At 32.8% G+C, this 27584-nt stretch overlaps 1 protein-coding gene across 2 annotated transcripts in view; it reads right to left on the bottom strand.

The window, feature by feature from the left end:
• Nucleotides 1-26969, bottom strand: part of LOC118189566 (uncharacterized) — a 288905-nt gene extending 261936 nt beyond the window's left edge. Inside the window, exon 1 of one of the 2 annotated variants that reach the window (XM_035360186.2) lies at nt 26763-26969. In XM_035360186.2, the coding sequence (XP_035216077.1) occupies nt 26763-26802 (40 nt within the window). In that variant the 5' untranslated portion in view covers nt 26803-26969. The remainder of the gene's footprint in view (nt 1-26762) is intronic. The other variant, XM_085811487.1, reaches the window with a different exon arrangement.
• Nucleotides 26970-27584: the final 615 nt, after the last annotated feature.

Raw genomic sequence — 27584 nt, 5'->3', positions numbered from 1 at the left:
AACAAATTAAACAATCTGTTGGATTTCATTATATTAAAAATTCTAAATAATTTCGAAAATTCTTTTCCTTATCTGTTCCGTGTACATAATATATATAAATTTAAAATCTATACCTCTTTTTTGAGGGGAGAAAGGGGTGAAAGAGAGAAAATAAAATTAAACATGAAAACTTCAATCTAAATACTTTACATCGTAATATGATGCCTTAAAATACAGCTTATAGAAAATTTCAAAAGTTATAAATATTAAAATATATATTCAATACATTGGGCCTGTAAACTGCAGGAAGAATATGTTTTATATTCTTAGTTTTAGGCTCTGAAGACTCCGAATTCCTTCAGACTACTCATCCGAGTCAAAAAATGCATAGCCATTTTTAAAAAAATGATTCTATACTACGTAACATACGGCATGGAAAAGATGTTTTATTGATGACGACGAAGTTGCAAAAATTCATAAAATTATCAATTCCATACATTATAAATCATATGTATTAATTAGATACATTATTAAAATTAATTGGTTACATTACATACATTATTCAAAACTGTAAAAAAAAAAAGAATTCTGTTAGAGTTAAGAAAGTTACAGAAAGTTAAGAACTGTGTTTGTTATTTTTAAAGCCCTCAAAATTTTTTTAACAAACTGATTAAATTTGAATGATAAATTTCTTATTATGCCATAGAGCAACATACTGAAAATACGCTATGCGTGAGGGTGCGTAGAAGATAAAAAGATCATGTTTCGCACAAAGAGAATGCTATCATGTTAAATTTTTTGCTTCAAACTTCTTTATGATTTAGAACAAGAAACAGCATATTTGAATCAAAACACAAATTTTTGATTTTGGGCAAACGCGATTTTACATTGCATTTATATTAGCATAAAAACAAATTAAGAAATAACACATTTAAAAAGTTATGAACTGTTTTATTTCATATTAGAACAGTAGTGATTGATGTGTTACCCTTTAGATCAGTATTTTAACACATCGGTAGAAGCAGAATTTTTATTCTTTATAAACTTAACAATAGACTTCACGAAACAATAGACTTAACAATAATGTAGCAATAGACTTAACAATAACTTATAAACGTATCTAGAATAAATTAAATCTAAAATTGAATTAAATTATCAAAACTTAATAAGAAATATACTTATTAAATTACAAATTAAATTATTACCACTTAATATTAAGCAACCTAAAATAGAATCATTAACCAGTGTAATGCTTTTGATAAATAAAGAATCCCATTTCTGTTTTGGAGTGAAATACAACTTTATATATAAAGATATCTAATGAAATTAGTCTATGGAAAAATAATCCAAATGTATCGTAATAATTTAAAAATTACTTATTTTGCTTACTTTGAATGAAATTATTTCTGCACCTTTTAAACATGAAGATTAATGAAACCTCGAACATTTTTCTTGCGATAACGAATAGTTTTTCACTGCAGCCATTCAGTAAATTGAAAATGAGCACACCATTCAATTTTCAGACGACTAGTGGAATATTCATAAATCAAGAAAGGTAAATAAGAACTTGCTGTGATATTATGCCATTGTAAATTAACGCCACATGTATGTTTATTTAATAAAGAAAAAAAAATATGCGAATTAAAGTAAAAAAGGTTTTTTTTTAAACTATTTTCCACTTTATATTTTTGAATTTACTTTTTTTTACTATTAGCGCAGAACGAAACGCATTTGAAACGAAAACTTTCCGCAAGTGAAGTGGAAATAATTTTTATACTGCCAGAACATAAAACTGGCGTAATGAAAGAAGTACCTCTGAGGCATTAATAAAACGGTGGTACCAGTTTTGATAACTATTTGTTGAATCTTTTAGAATATTTTTCAAATTATATTACTAAAATCTTTATCAATGCTACTTTCATACTTCTCAGTGGCAACACGATTGTTGGCAACATCTTATGCACGATTGTTGGTAACATCTTATATTAAAATGCGAGAAGGAGCAAAATGTGCGTAAAACCGAACTTTCTTCGTCGTTCAAGGAAATGAAAAATCCAATTCAAAAACTATTAGATCCAGCGTCACACAAGGAAGTACTGCAATTGCAATTAAATCTATCCAAGCTAATCATGCAATAGACAAAATGCTGTAGAAGATTGGTGCACAAATTGGCGTGTAAAAATCAATGCTAGCAAGTCACAACTTTAATCCTCAGCAAAACTAAGAAAAATATTGTTTTCAAAGATCTCTACCTTTTTCTAGAAGCTGTTCCTTTGGTCTCAAAGGCTAAATATTTAGGAATTATTTTGAACCAAAGACTCACATGGTCCAATCACATTAAAAGTGTCAAGAGCAAAGCCATGGCATAATGTGCAGATTTCTCCCCGTCATTGGAAAATTTTCAAATCATAGCTTACTTACCAAAAGACATATCTATACCACCTGCATTCGACCAATACTTGTAATACTTATGCAGCTCCTGCTTGGAACACGGTCACTCAAACTCAGCTTCATCAATTGCAAGTAGTACAAAACAAATTTCTGCGCATTATTACTGACTCACACTATCTTATTCGTAATGAACTTTTACGTAGAGATTTAAAACTTGAGAAAATTCCGGATTATATCAGAAGATCCAATGAAAAATTCTTCAACAAAGCTGTACAATGCGACTTCGATAATTACTCTCAAGTCTTTAATCATAAAATTCTCTTCGAAGATAGAAGCCTCAAACCACTTTCAGTTCACACCTTCATGGGAGAAGACGACAACTTTATCACTTAGCTCCTCAATTGGTAGCTGCTTATACTTCCAATGCATCGGATTTTGATTGAAGTTCTTCTGTAGTCTGAATATTGTTCTTGGAGATTGATATATAACTAGTGCTGTAAAATTTTTCGCATTGTTGTGATGAAATAGTAGTGTTGGAATTTGGTAGTCTAGGTTGTTGTTGAACTGCTGTCGTGAATTGAGTTGCATAGTTGTAATGAATTGTGTTGTATTGAATTGTGTTGTAGTATTTAGTTGTATTGATTGAGGCTGTTTTATTGTATTTGAATTTGTCATTGGAACCATTGCTGTAGAGTATCTTTCTTATATAGTTGTCATTGAATTTGCATTATCTTGGATACTTCTTGAAAGCTTTGATCGCTCGTCACGTTTTGCGAACTTGTCTGATTGGATTGTCTTGCTCCTTTTGGTACTTCTCTTTTCCCCCTTTTCTCCGTTTTCTCATCTGAGATTTTCTCCACGTCCGGATTTCTTTACGTCATGTGCCCTTGGGCTTTAATTCTGGAACCGGCAACGTTGCTCTTCGCAAAAGCTCGGTCAATTATAGAGTCTAAAATGTACGTGGCATGAACGCAACTAGCTAATCAAAATTTACGTTTATGGAGCATTAAGTATTGCCATACCTTTTTTCTATATTCTCTACACTATTTATATTTGGGATGTAAATGGATGAAGATATCCGGATTTGCTCCAGATATTTCTACCTGTAAAAATTGTTACTATTTAGAGTTGTAAAACAAGTTCAAAGATTTTAGTTAATTTATTTTTTTTTTTCTCTCTCGCATGTTTATTCTCAAAGTTTATGAGAACTGTTAATATAAAAATAGTAACTCGGTATTTGAAAACACTGAAAAATATCACAATGTTTAACATTACACTCATGTCCAAAATTATCTTTACATACCTCAAAATGATGATATTCAATGAAATATCGAATCAATGTGATCCGTATTTGCAGGGAATGTGTGAAACCCAAGCCTAGTTAGCATTATCCAATCAAAAGTAATCAAACGGTTTGTGATATGCAAATCTAGGCGTTATGTTATCCAAGGGTGAATCAAGCGCTTTGCGCAAACTGAATATTTGAGTGAATTTCTGCAACATAGCGTTTGATTTCAGTGTGTAGGGACTCAAAGCGGTTTGTTATGGCTTCAAAGTATCATTTGGAAGAATCTGTAAAGTGGCGAATTATCGGCCGTTTAGAAGCAGGGCAGTCAATCATGGAAACAGCCACATGTCTGAATATTTCAAGACAGACAGTCTCTAAGCTATGGAAACAGTTTCAAAATGATGGAAGTGTTGTAAGGAGGCCTGGACAAGGTCGGAAACGAACGACAACTGCTTCTGAAGATCGGTATCTGGCATTAACTGCCCGTCGTAACAGAAAGGCTACTGCTCGCCAGTTAAGTTCAGAGCTTGCAGCCGCCACTGGAACTGTTGCATCACGGCAAACAATATACAAAAGGCTTAATGAAAAAGGCCTTTATGCCAGAAAGCCAAGGGTATGTGTTTTACTGTCTTCACAGAAAAAGAGGGATCTCTTTAATTGGTGTAAAGAACATCAAAACTGGACTGAACATCAATGGTCCCATGTTCTCTTTACTGATGAGTCGTGGTTTAGTTTAACTGGTGATTCTAAACGTGTTTACATCTGGAGGGAGTCAGGAACACGAAATGATACCTCGAACATTGTGGAACGTGACCGTTTCGGTAGTGGAGGTGTGATGGTATGGGGTGGAATAATGATCGATGGACGTACGCGCCTACACGTATAAGCAGCGGATCTGTGACAGGTCAGATATATCGAGATGAGGTCTTAGATCCTTATGTAAGACTTTTCAGGGGTGCATATGGACCTGACTTTTTATTTATGGAGGATAATGCCCGTCCACATCGAGCAAACCTCGTTGATGAATTCCTTGAAAGTGAAGACATTAAACGAATACCTTGGCCACCAAACTCTCTTGACCTTAACCCGATAGAGAACTTATGGGACTACCTTGGAAGAGCAATTGCACGTATACATCCTCCTCCTAGAGATGTAAATGCTCTGAAGACGGCATTGCTGGAAGAGTGGAGATTAATTCCCCAAACTGTGGTTAACAACGTTATTTCCAGCCTTAAAACATGTTGTGATATGTGTGTACAAGTCAGGGGAGATCATATTCCATATTAAATTCGTAATATACTTAATTATTTTTCTGAATCATTCCTTTTTTTCTTAACTCTCTTTGTCACACTTTATTACCATTTTTATTGTTTCATGCTACAATTTTATATCATATGAGGTGATCTTCAATTTTTTCTTTTGAATTTATGTGTCATCATGTTATGTATGATTCCACGAAATTTCATTAAATTATAAGTCGTATCTGAGAAATCCGTGAATTTATGCATGTAAACATAATTTTGGACATGAGTAAACAAGTTCAAAGATTTTAGTTAATTTATTTATTTTTTTTTCTCTCTCGCATGTTTATTCTCAAAGTTTATGAGAACTGTTAATATAAAAATAGTAACTCGGTATTTGAAAACACTGAAAAATATCACAATGTTTAACATTATTTTTCTTTGCTTTTAAGTTGGGGAATGGCACCGATTTGTAATGCGATTTAAAACGAAATTCTAAGCTTTAAGACTTATTTCGAAAAACAAGATGTTATTTGTATATTTTTAATATTCCAATAATACAACAAATAAGATGTTATAAGCCTTTTTATTATGATCTAATTCTAGAATTTGCATTCTCCAAATGTTTTGATGTTAGCTTTAAGATATTATGAGATGAATGATATATATGAGAATACGCTTTAAGACGTGAGTTACCTACTTCTTTATTCATTTTTACTTTGATTGCTATTTCCAGCGTTAACACTAGCATCAACATCGTGATTGATATGATTCAGAAAGGTGAACAGGAAAAGATGGCGAAAAAAAGAAGGGCGAAGAGAAAAAAATTGCATGTTGCGTAGACGCTCTCAGCTGATCAATATTGTTACGTGCTTACCGGTTCGTAATAAATTGAATGCACAAGCCCCATGAAAAGTGAATAAAATTTATTATTATCACAAATATAGCAAAATGCTGAAATTTCTTCAGAGCTATTCGAACAATATCGCAGTATCTCACAGTAGTTATATTTTAAACTAATAAAAAGTTTTACAGAACAGAGAAAGCTAATCCGATCTCACCGCGAATTCGATACAGTAAACAATAACAGTTTTCTAAAAAACCTGAATTGAGATGTTTTCCTCCCGCTTTTATAAGCTGTTCAACCAGCATGAGAACATTCTGGTATTTTCTCTACTTTTCTGGATAACAAGAAAGTTCAGTTACGAGATTTTCTATTTATTAAAATGTTAAATGCACGTGATCCTGTATTTTAATTTTTCCGGCATAGCTTTCTCTTCAAATAAGTCTCGGGCTGCATTGCTCGAGAATATAAAACAATTTTAATTACAAATTCTACTAAAAACAGCTAATTAAATACAAAAATCATCGTAACAATATTTACGTTTACAAGTTATGTTTTCGAAAACGTGAATAATCGAAAACAGTCAGAGAGATCATTGAGCGGTAAAAAATTTTAGTTCTCTCCGACTTTCGCCAACATCAAAATTGAACATTAAAAAGAGTTTAGTTCTCTCCGTGCACTAGACGAAAATATCGTTCACACGAGTTAGCATCCATATTAACATCAACTCCATGTGTTTGAGTTAACTTCAAAATTAAAACATCAAAAAGTTATTATCAAGACAGGTCTTTGGGGACTGAAAGCAGTGCTTGGACTTTGGACAGGACAAAGGTACGTTTGTTGATAATTTGAATTTAAAGCATTTATTCGTATGTTAAGAGAATCGGGGGCTTAGTAGTATCTACTATTTAAACGAGATGGTAAATAATATAATTGTTTTTTTATAATTGAAGTATTTTTATACTTCTCTACGATAAACTAAGTTGGTAATAAAACATTGCGTTTGGATAGCGGTTTCACTGCTGTTTATAAACATATTATAATTTTTATACAGCTGAAACATCCTCGTATAACACAAAACTAAATCATACTTATTACTATAAAAATCTGATGTGTACGACATATGACTTTCTTGTACGGAATATAAAATTATACGCATTTCTTTCCTGCATCTCATTTCAACTTATTGAATTGAATTAAATCTACTTCGTCGATAGCTTACAAACCACAATAGAATAAATGCACTCTTTAAAATTCACTATATTTATTTACCATAGCGACACTCTGAAGTTATTAAGTTAGGTTCACTTAATAACGTTACATCTCCTTCATTTTATAACTCTGAATGCACAAAAACTATACCGTCTGAAGAATTATCTAATCGTTGCCACATGTTCTATTTAAATACTACAATAAATCTAAAATGATATATAAAAGGAATTAAGCAAATAAAAAGGAAACCGTTTTTCATAGTCGAATCAGCGCCGCTTACCTAATGCGCATGCGCTATTCGTAAATATTCTCCTCTGCCGGAGACAGACTGGCGACAATATTTTATGCTAATATAAAACACTTATTTCCTCCAATTCATTACAGATATATTTATCATTTAATTAATTCAGTTCTCACTTTGCGGCAAGGCAAAAATGCATAAAACTCAAAATAACTTCATTAAGAATTTAAAGATATAAAAAACATAACACCAAATACAGTTAAAATAATTAAAAAATATTTTTACAATTAAAATTAGAATTTCTGCGTAAAACCAAGCAATTCGGCCAGCGCAGAAACAAGCAATTTGATGCAGATTTTTCGGTGCACAAAAGTAAAAATTTCCTTTTGATCCCACTCCGTAAAAAAGACACTGAAGGTGCAGAAAGACTAATTCAATATTCTGCTAAGTTTCAAATCTAAACAAATATGGGTGCTATGGTCAGAAAAATTAGGCTAGCCGCACTTAAATAACTTTTAAATTGTTGATAATTCTTCAACTATCTAAAGCAGATTAACTAAAGGCATAAAAATCTTAACCGGAAGATAAGAACAACGTAATTAAATCATTTTTAAAGAAAAAAAAAAAACATGCAATTTATGAATATACAAGAATAAAAAAACTGAGCTCGCGAAGCCGAGTAACAGACTGTGTCTATATATTTATATACTTTTGGTGTGGTTGATTGCAACCAAAAGGCGAGGTGCACAACTGCATGTTATAGTAGCCCTATGTACAAAATTTCAACGTTCTGAGGTTACTCGTTTTTTGAGTTATGCGAGATACATACATACGTACAGACGCCATGAAAAAAATAATCTCTTCTGAATCCATTTCAAATCAGTTTTATAATTCGTTTGGGGGGGGAAGAGTCCTTTATTCTGTCCTTACGTACAGACGTTACGCAAAAAATTGTTAAATTGCGTTCAATAGCCGTCAAAATGGATATTTTCATTGAAATACGATATCCGGAATTTTTCGTGATTGCAATACTTCCTTTACTTCTTACAAGGAAGTAAAGAATCTACCATGCAAAATTTCCTTATTTAAAACTTTACTTAAAAGTCAAACTGCCCTCGTTTTCAGTAAAAGAAAAGTTTTTGGTAAGAGGTCGATGGTTAGTAAATGTCTGCTAAACAAGAGGATTTTTTACCTTGAGAATGTAATGCCGGGATTCCCAAAGTGGTCGATATCGGTTTCCTAGGGGTCGACATAAACGAAAACTGATTTTGGGGGTCGACGAGGTCTAAAAATAGACTCCTATTAAATTAACACAAGTTCTTATTTAAAACTTTCAAGATAGGTAGGTACTGTATTGTTTATGTTGTGTTACGTGTACTAAGAATAATTAATATTTTTGTAGGAAACAGCATTGTTGTAGTAATGTAAAGGCTCAAGTTCGTACAAGATGAAAAACTCGGCAAGTCTGTGTGGACAAGTTTGTGCAAGATAATGAGTTCGAGCGTACGTCTTTCAGGCGCGTTTTGACTTGCTCTCTATTTGACGCTTACGCGATTTAACACGAACGAATTCATGATCAAGTCCAAACATGTTCCTGATATTTTACTATTTAACGAGCTTGCACTTAGGTTGAAAGTTCATTTGCGTTTTGAAATTCGTTGGAGCTTGAACGATAATAACTCATATAAGTACTCATTTATTTCAAGAGATTACAAAGTTATTACATGGCTAATTAAGTGAAGTAAAGTGACTGATTACTGAGAGTTTTATGATGGTGGACACGAAAAAAATAATGCAGCCAATACATTTTGGACTACTTGAAGTTCGGATTTATTGCATCTCCATCAAATCAACTCTTGCCGATGTGTCTCATATGTGAAAAAGTATTCAGTAACGATGCCATGAAGCCTTCAAAAATAGATGACCACTTATCAAGAGTACATGCTGACAGAAAAAGTAAGCCCTTGTCATTTTTTCAAGCACTTAAAGAAAAACTAGACAAATGGCCATCCATAAGATCGATGTTTGCGTCATCATCTATTAAAGACGGTGATGGTTTACGAGCGTTCTATAATGTATCTTTACTAATAGCGAAGTCGGGGAAACCCCACACAATAGGAGAGCAGCTTATCTTACCAGCCATTGCGGAGGTTCTTAACAATGTATTGCACAAACCCGCGCATGATATTTTAAAGAGAATTCCTTTGAGCAATAAAACCGTTCAGAGACGCATAGACGAGATGGGACGCGATGTGGAAAACATTTTATGCAAGTTCTTACAGATCAACAGATTCTCTCTCCAGTTGGACGAGTCTACATTACCCGGCAATGAAGCTCTGTTGTTAGGATATGTTCGATTTATCAAAGATGAAAATATGTGCCAAGAACTGCTTTTTGCTATATATTTAGAGACTGATAGACGAAAATCGATTTTTCCGGCCGTGGAAAATTTTTTTACTGACAAAGCTATTCCATAGAAGAACATTGTTTCTTTTGCGACTGATAGTGCACCGTCTATGGTTGGTCGTCACCGTGGTTTTATAGCTCACTTAAAGCAACAACTGCCTGATGTACTAGTCATTAACTGCGTGATTCACAGGCAGCATTTAGTAGCAAAAAAAGCTGAGTCCTAGATTGCATTAAGTCTTTACAATATGTAATAAATGCTATCAACAAGATTCGAAGCAATTCTTTGAACTCTCGGTTATTTGCTCAGCTATGTGAGGAAAACGACGAAGTCTTTACTCGATTACTTCTGCACACTGAAGTTCGCTGGCTATCAAGAGGCTCTTGCTTAGAAAGATTTTCAGCCATTTTTGAATCTGTGTTGGAGTTTTTACAAGAAAAAGATCCGCATTTGAAAGAAAATCTGAACAATTGTAAAACAGATATTTATTACTTCACTGATATCTTTGGAATGTTCAACAAAGTTAATTTGCAACTGCAGGGTGACGATCTTAACTTGATTAAAACAAAATCAATAATATCGGCCTTCGTGGGTAAACTAATCCTTTATAAACAAACTTTAGGCAGAAAAGAATATTCGCTGTTTCCGCATTTGTCAAAATTACCAGAAATGCTTCAAGATGATGGCATTTTATTATATGTCACTCACTTGAACGCATTACACAAGGATTTTACGGAGGGGTTTGAGGATCTTTTAAATTTACAAATTCCTCAATGGATAATAAATCCGTACAATACCACAGCCGTAGAAGAAGCCAAAGTGATAATGCAAGAAGAGTTGATTACCATCAGCACAGACGAAGAGCTTAAGCAGAAGTTCAACCAAGGCTATCAGAAGTTCTGGTTGCAACGCAACATCGAAACACAGTATCCTACATTGTGGAATATTGCTGAAAAATACCTTATCGCTTTTCCATCATCATACCTAGTTGAAAAAAAGCTTCTGTGTGGTAACAAACATTTTGACGAAACAAAGAAACCGTTTGAAAATCAACCAAAGTGGAGATTTAAGGCTGCAACTCACCAATATTGAACCGGATGTAGCTAGATTGGTAGATAGTCACCAGGTTCATCCATCACACTGAATGTTTTATTTTCTCTTTGCGAATTAATACTTTTTTAAATATAATTTCCTACCTACTTAAGATTCTTTAAGTACTTAATTTGTAATAATCATTATAAATTAAACTTGATATTTACTGAATTGTATGTCTTTTTATTTTGTTAAATTTTGATGAGAAAATGAAGTTAACTTTACTCACTTAACCAAGTGCAAAGTTTTCCAATTGGTACCTTAGTACCTAGGTATTTTGTATCAATAGGAAAAAACTAAAGATAGGTCCCCCTATTCATAATAGTCTGCTAACTTAAAGCATTGCTAATTCTCACTCTGTCTTCTTCTATCGACCTAAGTCAGAATGAAAAATAACACTCTGTAGCAGCTGTTTTAAGTTAGCGGACCATTATGAATAAGGGGGTTGATCTTAAAAGTAGGTACTTTGCCATGGGGGTCTGAGGTAACCGTTCATTTTGGAAAAGGGGTCACTTGTCCAAAATAGTTTGGGGATCCCTGATGTAATGTCTTCGTAGATGTTCTTTTTATTTTTTTACCTGATGAATTTTTCTTCCTGATGAATGAATTTACAAAGCCTGATGAATTTTTCACTCTCAAGGAAAATTTATTCTTTTGCTTACAAAGGCTTAGAAGTTATTTTGGTATGAATTGTGATTCTTGAAGAAATTACCTGCTGCGGTTCATTTTAGCTTAATTTTGTATATTTATCAAAATTTGGATAATTTATTTCTAAAAGGATGTTAAACCTAACATGGCTTAAAAGACTAACAGACTTCAGAAGAATTTTCATGAAAACTGAAAATTGAGAGACAGTGATGGAATCCGTGCCATCAAACAGTCTTAATTTCATAACTGAGAAAAAAACCGCCTTACAGTCGAGATAAGGGAATAAATCCCATTTGAATCAACAAATTGAAAAGTCAGTTTGAAGAATTTATGGCAAAAATTTCCGATGACTCAGTTCAGAAGTTACAAACTCCTGTAAAGAAATCAAAAATCAGCTACGCGAATGTCTAATATTCATGTCTCAATTTCAAAACTTAGAAATTTAACAAAATGAAATTCATATGGAAAAAATAGAAGTCGTCTTTGAACCAAGCATTTCGTATATTCAGTTTCTGTTCCTAAGAAGCATAATATCCCAACTGTAATTGTTGATAATGTTAAAAACCAAATAAACTCTTACAAACAATTCATCAAACAGCTGGTTCAAAAGTTATTGGTAAACTCAATGGCCAAATATTAAGATATATCGAACCTGATACCAATGTCCGTAGACAAATCAGAAACTCCGTAGATACCTGTGGTTTCTAAGCTGATACCTATGAATTACCTGAAAATATGATGCTCAAAATCATCAGAAAAGATTTGCATATCACAGAAAATTAAAAAAAAAATGATTTAGTTTGTGAATCGTAGAAATCAATATTGCCCTCCATTTTAATGCGTTTCCCACACAGAGTAAAGAACAAATAAATCTTTAATCTCGCTAAACTTAATTACTTGAAAATCAAAACAGAACTCGTAACGAAAAGGCATAGACTAGCGTAATGCTTCCGTAGACAAGAATTTCATCATAGGTCGCTCTACTACACATGCAATCAGAAGCGAAGAAGGTCATTTTTCAAATCGCTGTGAGAGAGATCAACTTAGGAAAAACCAGCGAAATGTGCTCACCTTATCTAGCAATGGCTTGCAGTCAGAATATGTTGTTTCTTTGATGTGATGACTGTTAGGTGTCAGCCACCAGTAGTCACTACATCGAAGAGCTCCATTTCTAATGCATCTCCGACCATTAATACTCGGACGTGGAAAGAATACACAAAACAAACAACTGCCATTCATACGGACGATTCAAAAGCAACAGTAGGAACAGGAAGTTCCTGGTGCGCAAGAGAAGGCCACTTTGTAATCCACATTTTAGCTAAAAAAGCTTCACACAGGTAACTCAGTGTTTCAGGATGAACTCGCAGACTTAAACTTCTAGACTTCACTCTTAGTGATTCAAAGTGATTTACGCAGATTCTCCGTCAAGTTTTCAGGCCACTGAGAGTGGGCGAAGGAGACACGCACTAGTTAAAGCATTTCAAAAACAGCTGCTTCTTGGAAATCTGAGACCATTTCCTGGAAGTTGAGACCAATTCAAAGTTTCAATGGGTGCTGGCATACACTAGGATCTTTAGTAGCTGATGAGTTGGTGAGGAGCGCAGCTAATGAGTCATTCATAAGTTCTCTGAATGTACCCCTTCTTGCCTTATATCTTAATACTATACTCAGATCTGAACTTTCTAAACGATGGAAGAACGATTGGAACATGGCTATCATAGGAAAAAAAACCTGCATAACATGTTTTCTAATGTCAATGAGAGCTTTAAATAGCGAATCTCCTCAATTTACTCAATATCTATCGAGATAATACCCACATATTTCTCGTTTGCGTCGTTTTGGCCTCAGAAATCATGACCTTTGCATCTGCGGTAGAATCAAATAAATAGTTATCCTGATCACTATTTGACTGCCCCTATACTAAAAATTATCATTTGAAGACCCTCCATGGCCCACCAACAAGTATGGGTCAAGGACATAGTAAAAATAAATATGCACTCAGTCGCATAAGATGTTATGCCGCCATTTTTAAGAATATAGCTGTTAAGCCTGGAATAATTTCCTGCTACTACCCCCCCCCCACACACAAAAAAAAAAAGCTGCATCTACGTACATTTGTATATTCTTATTTTGCCTCTTCGTATGGAATATTCGAACGTGCAAAGAATACGGAATAGTTTGTTTTAGATCCCTGTATCACTTACTGTACATAATTTTAACATTTTTGCAATTATACAATAATATACAGCTTTATCGTACGATACCTCTCTATAAATATGAACTTCCTTTGTGATGTGCAAATACATTATTTTGCAACACAAAAATATTAATTTATAGTTCATTCTATGCTTTATTTTCAAGTGTATTCACCTGAATATGCAAGTATCGTCATGTCCACATTTTATCACTGCCCTTTCTGCTATAGTTTTTCTTTTTAATAGTTTTGGTATCTTTATAACAGCGCATCTGTGCATATACGAGTATAAACCTTTTGTTTCCTTCTGTGCATGCAAGTAATGTAATACATAGAACTCAATTGTCTGAACATAATGTATGTCCTCCTTCCCTGCTAGACATGTAACCATTAACTGGTCGACATGTTTCCATCTTCAGATATTCACATTCATTTAGCATGCCGAGGACACACCCAGTGGATATGGCCTTAGCGCCAGGTTTCCTGTAATGGAGCTTTTAGCCTAAAAGCTAATTGAATTCAGTAGGCGCAGATCAGCTTCGGCTCCCCCACTCCTAATTCAAGAAACCCTTTTTGCTCAGTATCAGATCATTTGAAGGTTCGTATCTAAAAAGGTATAAAATATTATTAAGATAGCTCTCGTTGAATCAAAAATTAAACAGAGTATTTTTGATAAAATAGATGTCACTGTGTCTCTTGCATTGACGCCACTGCAGAAGAGTTATCTGAACACTTTGAATTTCCATAAGCACAGTAAGAACAGAAATGTGTCTATCGTATCTTGGAATGTAAATGACTTTTAAGCAAAAAAGAACTTTTTGACATTAGTAAAGATCAATCTCCAAATATTATCTTCATTTTAAGAAACACATCTCAGTTGTTCTTCCAGTGTACTACTTCACAGTTATCAAATTTACAGGGCAAATAGAAACACTGACAGAGGCAATGTCACTATCATTTGTATACGTGAAAACATTGTTCAGTATTGGAATGGCTGCAATACACCTTTTGTTAAAATTACGGTTGTTACTCTCCAAATAGACAACAGGAACATTACTCTAACAAATTTTTATATAAAATTTAACAATATTATTGATAAACAAACCTGAGTGATCTTTGGAAAATAAATTCATATGCTATCATTGGGGGCGATTTGAATGTCAGATATCCTAATTACAATTCGAGGGATTCTAATCACAGAGATAAAGATATTTTTTAGATCTAAAGATAATTTTTACTTCACAAAACCTAAACATTGCATTGCAATACCATCAAATCAACCTACTCATTATCATTATAATGAGTATGCAATAACTGACTTTCCCTTTAACAAAAATCTGAAAACCAATCGATTGGTTCAATACTTGCAACACATTCATATGATCCTAATCCAACCTGCTTTTACAACAAAGTGTTATATTACCACGCGGAAGAACTTCCCTAACTCTGTTGAGTCTATCATCAAAGGAAATACCGGAATTAACAACTTTCAGAATAAATTGAAACTCATTAATGATACTTTCAACATTTTATCTGCCTGTGTCTACAAGCAAACACACTCTCAATCTACCAACTTGTATTCGACAAACTATTAAAATAGGTAACAGGGGTTCTTAAAGGATGGCAAAGTGGAAATGATCTTGCTATTAAAAGCAATAAAATGTATTAAATAACAAACTCTGATATCTACGAATTTAAACAGAAAGGGATCAGCTCAGCTTTTTTTAAGTCTCCTAGTGGAAGACTATGATGAGTCTAACAATCCCACTATGACACTTTATTTAAATTACGAAAAAATATGCAAGTTCATGGCATGGCCAGGCGGCTTGCTTACAGTGTGCAGAGAACAATTTAATTACGCATGTTAAAAAAACTGATTAAAACTAGCTATGCACCCCGCACAAAAAATTTTGCCTTTGTTGTCTCACCTTCTTTAATAGTAAATTTTAAGAATAAACATACGTAAAATCCTCAATGTAAATAATATATAATATTAAAAAATCTAGCAGAATAACATAATAAATCTAGTTTTGAAAATATGCCATTCGAAGGTTACATTACAAAAATTATCAACACCATTTTCAAACTGAATCTTTTTCTTAGTTATTAGGAAAATGCAATTATAATTACTTTTTTAAGAAAAATAGCGCATTTCTTCAAAACTTTCTACCATTAGCTAAATTAGCTCTCTTTCTAAAATTGCCGAAAATGTTATACTCAGTTACATTTGAATTACCATTCCAGCTTCCTCTTCTTTATGATACGAGAAATTTGGATTTAAGGTAAAATATGATACCACACAGCAGCCCCCATCACGTGGTCAACACTATAATTTCCAGCTTAAATAGCAAAGTGTACATAGTCACGGTCTTCCTTGATGCTGCAAAAGTGTTTGACCACGTCTGACACTGTCATAATTTTACATAAATAAAAATGTTTCCAGATAATAAAATTTATTTTATTGGTTTTTACCTCCATGAAGATTATTCAGCTTTTGGACTGGAAATGCCTACGCGTCACTTAGGACAATTAAAGCTGAAATGCCCTCAGTTCTATCTCCCTTATACACAACAAGTAAAATCCCATATTACACTAAAATTCAAGTAGTACTCTTTATTAATGGTACAGCTATTCTCACACAGTCTAACACATTAGAAAATACTTAGTCATCCTCAACATTATCTTTATTAGATTGACTTGATTATGACCTAGAGGTATACGTAATGATTGAAGAATTTTAAACAGTATCAATAAATCAAACGCTGGAAACAAAGAGTCATATATTTAAGCTTCCTGTTGAAAATAAACTCACTTTTAACCTTGAGAAAATGAGAACTTAATATTTCTATAGCTAACTTAAGACCTCAAGGAAATACAGCACATTTTCTTCTCACAATATATAATCATATCACACAATTCATAATCTTAATACTATACAAAACAATAATCCGTGTAACGTTACTTTACGTCTATCCCGTAATGGGACATGCTGCGAAACAAATCTTATAAAACAAACAAATAAAATAAAACCAAGAAGAAATAACCAATGTTTCTTGTTTTATAAGGATTACACAGCGATTTAAAATCAAAACGATCGGAAAGCTCATTTTGAAAACTGTTTGTAGTATTTATTACATATTAAACATCATCAAAAGACTAGAATTTCAATTCAAAATCACAAGAACAGCATGCTTATCCAATTAACACTTTTCTTTATAACAATTAGCATCATTTTAAAGTGGAATTTTGCTGTTTTTTACACAAAGAAATGTTTAAATATTCTTTGCTTGTTATTATATCTGACTGTCGCAGGTTGCAACCGGATAGAGGAGGCTACTTTCCGAACCTTCAAAATCCCGTATATTCATGTACGTAGACGATTTTCTACTTGGCTTTCACGCTAAATGCAAAAAAGTACCCTCGTGTTCTTTGTAGACAGTTCACGCTATGTGTCTTGAGTTAAATGTTGTCTAATAATGACCCACCTAAATTATAAAATACAATATTTATTATGTTAATTTTTATGAAATAAATTAAATCTTAAATCATAACCGAAAATTAGGTTCCCTAGTTTTTGACAATCAACATGAATCAGACTAACCACTTGTTTTATCACTCTGCATAAGAGAAGCTTACTAAAGGAAACCTTCCTAAGAATAAAACTAAATGCCAATGCCATGTATTTGGGTTCTGCAAAAAATCTAAAAGCAATGACAAAATATGATTCAACAACTGACACCGTGTTATGCAATATCTAATCGATATAACAAAATTCCATTTGAGATTTTTAAAGAATAAAATTAATAAATAATTATTACATCCCCGAAATACTAAATCATGAACAAAATTTCCTCTAATTTTTTAACAGAATATGTAGCGCATAAACCGAAGAATATCATTTGGACCTCTTTGATTGAATTATTGTAAAGCATACTTTGAATTACCTGCTTATAGTAGCATATTTTCGGCGAGCTTTTTGCAATAAACTGTCTCTGCATTTAAATTACATTTAAGGAAATCCATAGAAATCTCATTATGGTAGCCCACTCAACTGCTGTGTAAAAAAAAAAAATTATTTTTTGTGTTGAAGACTTTACATCGACTGTTTGTGTGGAAAATCAAAGGAATCTCGTAGCTTCGCAAGAATATTTATTGTGTATGAGCGATTGTAGTGTAATGTTTGTGCAGCGTATCTCCCTCCTGTTATGCAGTGTGTTAAATGCATAGATAATATCATTAGGCATGCTCTGAAGGAAGACGCACTGTATCAATTGTTGCCTAAACAAAATTTTTTCTTATTATTTGTCAATCAAAATTAAAATACTGAACATAATACATGAATGTTGTTACAAAGAACTCTGTTTTCATTTATCGTATGAATATCATAAACCATTCTGTTTACGTGCACTAAATAAAGCTGCAGATTACATAGAGCAACATATTACTCCCAGTAAAGTTTTCGAATTTCGCAATAGGGAGTTTTAAAAATCAACTGAAAAAGCCTGCATAATAGTTCACCAAGAAGCCCAAAAGTAGCGGTGCAGCTAAAACTTACCTACTGTTCGTAAATGAAACATGATTAAAGTAGCTTCATACTTTCTTACTACAAAATTGTAGGAAGAGAGTATAAACTGTTCAAAATAATCCTACATAAGTTATTCACTGTTGAATACAATAACAAGTACTTGCAAAATTAAACGAAAGTAATTTGAAAATCTAAACTTCAAATTATCAGAAAGCATTAAATCAATAGACTGTTGTTCACAAATGTTTCTATGCTAGCCTGAAAGGATTATAAATCACCTGTCAAAATTTATTTGCTGTAGGTAGCAGCTTCATAACTTTCAGCTTTCTAGTATCATTCCAACAAGATTTATTGTTTAGGTTAAAATAATACCCGAATAATGATTAATTCCATGAAGACATTCAACAACAACAATTAGCGTAATGTTGCTGATTCTTGTTTAACTTCTCCAATAAGGATTTATTGTCTCTAGCGTAATTCTATTCAAAACGTCCATTATATATTTTTGAGCTTTCTCGTGCTCCTAGTATTATGTTTCTCAAGTTAGCTGCCCCTTTTTCTCACCGGAAGATTTTCAGAGACTAGAAGACAAGCATACTATAGTTAATGCTAATCATAAAGATTTCTCGCGTTTTACCCAAAACAAACGTTATAACGAGTGATCGCAATCATAAAAATATATTTAATATACAATCGTCAACTGGGAAACTTTTGCGCCGGTCACTGTGATGGAAAGGTTGCTATAACGAGTGGCTGATATAGCGAGCATTCACTGTAGTAACTCAGCTATTACATTCCATAAACAAACAAAGGGTATTTTAGATCATTACAATGATGGAAGTTGTTGTTTTTTTCTGAAGATTTAAGTTTCCTTACATCGTCATACAGAGCCTTGATCATCGCCAAATCCCGCACGGCTCGGTTCTAGGTTTTTGGTTTGGTTTATTCAATTATGGCAAAGCACACTAGGGCTATCAGCCTAAGGGGAAGGATGCCTTCGTGGAGGATTTTCTAAGGGAAACTGGCTCGTATACACGTTACACATGGGGAAAACCACGAAAACACCCATGCAGCCAGCCCGTTCGCGGGATTCGAACCTCGGACCGAACTACCAGTGTTCAGCGACTTTACCGCTCGGCCGCTGGTGGGCGCTCGGTTCTAGGAAACATGGTTTTAGGAGGCAAACAATCATAATGTAAGGGTCTAATCACGCATCTACAGTGTTCCGTCTTTTCCTTTGCTTTTATTATGACATATATATCTTCTTTAGAAGTAAAAAAATAGTTTGACGTACAATTTGAAAATCATAATTTAAAAAAAAAGTATTGTTTGCTCTTGAAGCAGAGGGACTGTAATAAGCCTCAAAATCGTTGTAGGTTTACTAAAAATTTATGCCAAACCCAGATTTCTGGTGTGCGTAATTTTCGATCTCAGACTGCGCTGAATGACAGAAAGAGCTTTGTAATTTTTTTTTAAATCTGCCTCAGGTTTTTTAAAGAATAGCTTAAAGTAAAGGTAAAAATGTAGCATTAGCGTAAACCACTGCAAATAGAAAATGAATGACAGCCGCCAATATGTCACAAAGACAATTTTGTTTTTGTTTTAAATGAGTTAATGCATATTATGAATTAGGTATTAACTTACCAAATAAGACGAACAAACGTTTAGAAATTTTGTCATTCACATATTTTTATTTTGTCATCAAACACAGATGTATTATAAATGGAACAAATTCTGTTGCCATATAAATTTTGAAACGAAGAAATACCAACAATGGTATACCGTGCAGTGACGTGACATAACTTCACCTAACCCTTTGGCAGCGAATTTGAAAAAAAAAAAAAAATTAGCCCGTTTTCTATCTAAGTGAACAAAATATCATAAATAAGGTAAATTTAGCATTTGGAATTTTTTTTTTTTTTTTTTTTTTTTTTTTTTGACAAACGGTTTTCAAGCCAAAGGCTGGGATACATATGTGTCACACGTAGCGATCGACCTACTATACTATAAGCACACCTATTATTCTGGAAAACTTTATTATACGAAATAGATTTTACATCGTATGGTTCAGGATAACGCATTTTTTGCATACACCAATATTAAACATTGGGCAACTCATATTTGTTCTTTTCTCTATGTTCATTTGTGTAAAACGAGCACAACGACGTCTTGACTTTCCAACTATTGGAAGATGATCCATCAGCATTTAGTAGATTCGAAATACTTTTTAACCCAGCAGTCATTTTTAAACCTTTAATGAGACATATATGTGTCCTGTTAGTAATCAAAGGGTTAAAAATGTTACTCAGAGAGTTAAAGATGTTACTAAGGATTTATAATTTTCAAAACGACCACAGGAAGGGGTTTGGTTTATTTAATTGCGGCAAAGCACACTAGGACTATCTGCCTAAGGGGAGGGATGCCTTCGTGGAGGACTTTCTAAGGAAAACTTGCTCGTATACACGTTACATATGGAGAAAACCACGAAAACGCCCATGCTGCCCGCCCATTCGCGGGATTCGAACTCGGACCGAACTACCAGTGTTCAGCGATTTTACCGCTCGGCCACTGGTGGGCCCTTGCCAATATAAAACTTGAGTAGAAAGGTTTATCGAAAAAATATTTACACAGCCTTTCACCAACTGAAAAGATTCTATAGATGCTTAACGAAATTCGGACATATACCTCAAAAATCTAGTAATTAGTTGTAATGAAACAAAAAACTTAGTTTTCCATTTCTGTTTTCTCTTTTAAAATCTTATGGAATTCTGAAAAATCGTCATAATTCCATAATCTCAGTATCGAATTATAGCAGGAATATTAAAGTGTTAATGTTCTGAGTAATTTCCCTCCTGCTGCTTATATAATAAAAGCAAAAATGAAACAGTGGCCGTATTTGGATATACATATTAAAATGTATGAATCTGTAGTGTACCTCAAAAACGGCCTTTACTGTATTGGAAGATCATGTTTTCACTAATCATATTTTAATAATATATCATAATATATCACTAATCATATTTTCATTTAAAGCAATCTGAGAAAAGAAATTTATCCATCAGAATAAAGAAAAAGAGTTTTTTACATGCGAAATACTACTACAACTGATAAATTAAACTACGTTATTCAGAAAAGTTCTGGCATTAAATGGAATACATTTACACCTTACAGTAGTCAAAGAGTGACAACATACAGTAAAGACGAAATCTCATTGGATGAGAAATGTTTTGCAAATTTTTCACATGCAAAATGGCATTGGCCAAGCGATGAATTTGTATTATGACAAAGCAAATGACAGCTCTTTGGATGGGAGGGTCAGGAGAGATGCCTTTGTAAAGGATTTTCTTAGGAATTTGGCTCACATTCACGAAAACTTCCCATGCAGTCAGCCCATTCACGGGAATCTGAACCCGTGTTGAACCGATCGACGGCTGATTGGCCCTCGGCTGAGAAATTGTGTTAAAATTGTCTTCACAACATTTGAAAACGGAAAAACTTACTTTGAATTTTATGTAACAATATAAGATGTTACATGGATGCAGAATAAACCACAAAATAAATTTCGCGTTTAGTTCAATTACCAGCCTTTTAAAAAAGAATGGGTTAACAAGCTTTCTGTTGGTGACCTCAGATAAAAATAGATGACTAATAGACTGCCGCTGAGTTGAAGGTCAAGGTTACTTGTCCCAGACATGTTGAAAACAAACGAAAGCGTAGAATCAACAAAGGTAATTCTGTAGTAACGTGAATATTTCAAGCTAGTAAAAGTATGTTCTATTATATTCTCAGCCTGGTTTTTCCTATGATTTTTATGCGGTTTGTATTTTACATTATTCATGTGTCTCATGAAACAAGATTTGCCTTTGTTGTGGGGAATACCTTGTTTGCCTTTGCTGTGGAAAATTTTCTAACAGAATTAAGCGTTGTAGTGTATTATTTACGAAAACTCCACTTCGATTTCATTTATATTATACCTCAAGATGATTTCGAAAGTTTCGAATTATTGATCAAAATTAAGCATAAGAGAACTATTTGCTTCTGTAACGGCTTACAATGACTCAATTATTGAGGCATTAGGAACTTTCAAACATTTAGCGAAAAAAATTCAGCTATTATCCCCAAACTAAGTATTTCCTATTGTTCTTTGTCTAGATATCACTCTAAATCTATCATAATGAACAACATTAAATAACATCAACAAACAATATTTTAAATATATTGTCCTTAATACTAAATTAAGATAAAATGGTAAAATCCTAGTATACGGTGCAGCCTTGGCGCAATTTTGAAAATTATCGCCAACACCAAAAATGACCCAAAGAACGTCTATGTATATATTATACACTATATACTATCACTATATGCATAGTATATACTATGTATAACTATATATATTCTTTGAATACCCGTTTACTACTCATCGTATATGCCCCGTTTTTACTGCTTATCATAAAAGTCGCCAAAAGTAGCCAAATCCCATATGCACCGGATACTAGGATTAAACCGATAAAATTGTGTTGAGGCATGGCAGTATAAATGTTATAAAACTAACTTTTGCAAACCTTACTTATAAAACACTTCGAAACATGATTTTAGTCCTGCTAAAAAGAAGTTTAAGGTTCAGGAGTTACTTTATTAACATGAATCAAGAAAAAGATCACTTCGATTTCTTTTGATAGGAGAAAAACTTGTAATTTTCATATCAATTGTAAACGAGAGAAAATCTTCTGTATTCGCTGTAAAATTATATCTTTTGTTTATAATATAATTTCGAAATATCGTAAAGCAAATTTGATTGAAACTAAACTACAAAGGAATTTTGTTGATCACAAAGTAATGTGGTTCGTTAAAAATTTTATTTGCAGTCCTAAAATTTAGTTTTCTTTACTAGTCAATTACGAACTGCCCCTTGAAATTAACATATAAAACTAAAATCTGAAATTTCATAAAATTTGAACCTGCCAAGAGCGCATAAAATACAATAATGGCTCCTTTACGATTAAAACATTGGCATAGGGTCATTCAAAATTATAATCCTATCGAGGTTTTTAAAAAAATTGGTGATATGAGAAGAGGCGTAGGAGATATTCGGATCCCTCTACCTCCTCGAACTTATCTTTCAAAACTGGGAAAGAGCCAGATTGGGATGGAGTGCTATTATCATTTGTAAGGTTCCCAAGGCCAACAATAGGAAATTACTTAAAACCACTCTATTGACAATGATAACCTAGAGTGCTTTTTCATAGTATTTGTTTAGTTGAATATAACAAAGGATATGTGTATTATCTGTGCAAGAGGAAGTATTCTTTTTGGAGGTTTTTATTAAGGAATCTGGCTCGTATTTACGTTCCGCAGCAAGAAAACTAGGAACACGGCCATGCAGTCAGCCTGTTTGCCGGGATTCGAACTACCAGTGTTTAGCCATATTGGTTGGTCGTATCGGTATTAGTGTTTAGCCGTATTAGTACATTGGGCCACTTTGCTACAGTGAGTAACCTAATCTAATAAATTCTTTTGATGCAATTTAATTTCTTCATTAGAAAGATACCGAAATTTATGCGCCAAGTTTCACGAGCTTTCTTTTGAGGCAATTCTGAAATTTTGAACAACACTTTATTCATTTTATGTTTAAGTTACACTTTAAAATTTTTTATTTAAAAAAATTGAAGTTGAGTCGAACGGTTTGTCACGTGACCATGAATTCATTTAATATGCATTTTAGGAAATGAAACAACAAAGCGTATAAACATCTAAAGACGAACTGTGCTAGGTTATTTTGCTTCATAAAATTGTAAAAAGTAGAATTACTCAAACTAATTATTTACAATAATAATGAAACATTACAATAAAACATTACAAAATTGAAACAAAAAACTACTAAACAAATTTAAGACGAGCAACAGAAAATTTTTTTAAGTAAACGAGGCTTTTCGAGCTATTAATTACCTTAAGAAGCTTAGAAAACCTTTAATCGAAAAGTAAACGGAGTAATAACCCTAAAACGTAAAGAAATATATTTGATAAACATACACATGACAGCGAATAGTAAGAAACCTTTGATAAAGAAAGGTAAAACATAGAAGCGTTTCAAATTCGCCAAAAAAGGCATTTCAAAATGCTTCAGGTACTGAGAAATAGCACTATTTGTCGATTAACTGAACATTTAATTTATCTGAATCGGATGTTGTTTATGGTTTTGAAAAATCTAATCAAAAACCTTTAAACTTTGATCCCACTGTAAAATATGGTGTGTAAAATGTAATAAAGCATATATAATTGATTAGTAAATCATGGCAAAGCACATGATCTCTGCCTAAAGATGGATGCCTTCTTGAAGGAAGAAAGGCCTTCTTGAAGTAATTTTCTCTTTCAAGAGAAAATTACTAATATTAATACACACACACATACTTACCACGAAAATCTCACTAAAGTAGTCCATCTAGTTACTAGTAATACCATTTAAATAAACTATCAGAGTTCAGAAGTCTTACATGGTCATTAAGTGGCAGCAGTGGCGAGGGAATTTTACTATGAGGGAGCGTATGCCAAAACTTCGTTGCCAAAATTCTGATTATACAATAACTTAGTACGCATAAATTAACATATTGAAAAGAAATTTTAGGAAAATTCTTAAAACCCTTTGAAATTATAAGCATTTTTGCTCAGAATCAGTGTTATGATGATTAAAGTGTCAAACTATGAATATTTTGGTGCGAATATTCTGAATACTTTAGGTACTTCATTTTGGGCTTTATACAGCAATCATAAGAATGTTTAAAATGTCTCGCAAATTTCAGACTCAGTAGCAAATCAAATAATTTCTTCTGAAGATTCAGCCAATTTCGCCTAACGTCAGTGGATACTTAACCTAGTCAAGACTTATCCCAGAATGTATATTTTAGGTAAGAACTGAAAATCTATTAAAAAGTTTTAACGCGTTCCAACGCAAAACCAGTAAGTCATAGGGTAGTTACCGCTTAACATTCAAAACGATATTCGTGAATAGGTTGGTGCCATATAACGCAGTAAATTAGTGTTTTTTTTTTTTTTTTTTTTTTTTTTTTGCTTTTGAGTAATTCAAATATTTGAAAAGTAAAAAAAAACCACATTATCTGACGCTACGATTTTACTGATCGCTAATTGACTGACAAGCAATAAATACAGTTCCAAGATTGATATTTCATTTTTTAAATGATTATGCAGTTTCAGAGACCTTTAGCAATAGATATTGCCAAGCTTCAATGAGAATAACTGATTTTAATGCCTGTAGGAAACTAAATGAATGCATTGCAATTAAAGATAAATTAAATCCAAAAATACTACTAAATAAAATTGTTCAAAAGATTTAAGTAAGTATTGTGATAATTTTGGCATAAGCTAAAATAAAAACAGCATTAGATAATTTTTACGTAGTTTCAGAGTACGGCAGTTCTACTTTTTACTAACAATTCAATGATATTTAGATTGATTATCAATTAAAAATTGAATTTAATCGCCCAAAATTGGTTGCGAAAACGAACAGAGATTTAGGTTATAACTTGTTTCGGCATTAAATTTTCTTCCAATGAATTTTAACACATTCAATAAACGAACTTCATAATTCATGCATGCATAGTTTTGTTAACATGAATATTATTACACAAGACTCCTTACTACTTTACAACTCAAAATCTGTCCTAACTCAACAAAATGTATTGTTATACAAGTAGTCCTCTGAAATTGAGTTAACAATTTTTATATTTTGAATAACTTCCTGTTATTTCCTGCACAACCGGCATTTTTATTCTGCAATATTACAGCACCTTGCATTTATAAGAGATTTTTATTTTTTGCGATCACTGAAAACCGTTTCTTTGGCAACATTACAAGGAATATATTAAAAATATTCGACGAGTTAAAAGCAAATGCTTTGACGATTAGATATAATAACGCCTCACTTTTGATGCGAAGCTCACTAAACGAACTTGCACTTTTATCGTCTCACTATAATTTAATTCTGTTACTATTTCTGGGACTATAAAACAAAAAAAAAACTCTTAAAAGAGTGAAAATTAAAAAAGAGCAGGTGACGGAACAAATATTAATGCAAAAGAATATTTAAAAACTTTAGGAAATTCTTTTTCTATTTATAACATAACCATGAGAAATATTTAAGACACAATAACACGCCGAACAAATACTAATTCAAAAGTCAAACAACAAAAATCAACGTTATATTTTCAAAATTTGAAAATATAACGCTGATTTTTGTTGTTTGACTTCTGAATTAGTATGAGAAATATTTACCAAGAATGGAGTAGTGATAATACTGTAAATATGACTGCAAAGAAAAAACTAGATTTTATCGAAGGTAGACATATGCAATAACTTATAATAACTCTAATGCAGCTCAAGCAGTTATGTGAAAAAAGCGTAACGTTAAAAATTTTAAGCATAACCAGAATTTAATCAGACTATGCAAAATAGGTAATGAAATTTAAAGTGAAAATTATTCTGTTCCAATGCACACAAATTGACATAGCGCATATGAAAGATGGGTAGAAATTCATAATACACAATTCTGTTGTCTCAACAAGCTAAATCGATTAATTCATTCATTTAAAATCATAATTAAAAATTTATCAAAAAGATATTTTACGAATAAGGACTTTTGCTTCCACAAGGTAAACTTGAGAAAGCGAAAACGTACTGAACACTTACCTGATGCAGCAACTGGTCGCTGAAGCCATAGACGAGCCATTCTAGATGATTTCTTCCTGTGTCAATGCCTCTGTTTATCCCAGATTAAAAATGTATTTGTTAAAATATCTACTTTTTTTCCATTATCAGGTTATGTCATAGGAGTTATTTTGATATTAAACAGCGTATTGACTGATTTTTGGGTTCCTGCTAGAAATGTGGTGGAAAATTTACGCCGCTAGTAGTCTGAAGTTTGTTGCCAAACTAAAATAGGTCCAAATGATTTATCCGTGGTTCACATTTTTATTTTCTTCTTCCAGAATGGTCTTTTTTACGGTGTAAATGATTGAAAGATAAAGAATATATAAGGGAAAAATATTTTCGCATTTACAAAAAGAACATTACGATTCCGTTGGGAAAATTATTGGCCTTACACAAAAAAAGATGAATATATAAGCATAGAATGCATAGTGACAAAGGGAAGAAGCAGATGCGCCATTTTGAGACCTGACAATGTCATCGCTATAAACAGAGTTTCGTAATTACCCTAATTTAGCAAATTTTAACTTATGTACACCAAACATGAAATACGGAAAAAACTTACAGCACCCGCTTCTTAGCTTTACCAGTATTCCTGCGAACATAAATTAACATCGATATTTAACATCACCTCCACAAAAGACCAAAATTGTGTGGGATCACAGGTGAGTGATTTCGCTGTACATAGACAGTGATAAGTGGTACTGTAATATAATGGGAATAGAAGTAAATGAGAAACAACTCGTGGTATATTTCAAAATGGAAAGAATCTACCAATTATACGTAGTTCTGAAATATAGTAGA

The sequence above is a fragment of the Stegodyphus dumicola genome, chromosome 2 (assembly GCF_044657685.1).
Source record: "Stegodyphus dumicola isolate Sdum_Otavi_A_Nest chromosome 2, ASM4465768v1".
NCBI classification, from domain to species: Eukaryota; Metazoa; Arthropoda; class Arachnida; order Araneae; family Eresidae; genus Stegodyphus; species Stegodyphus dumicola.
This window is presented reverse-complemented; position numbering and strand designations above follow the sequence as displayed.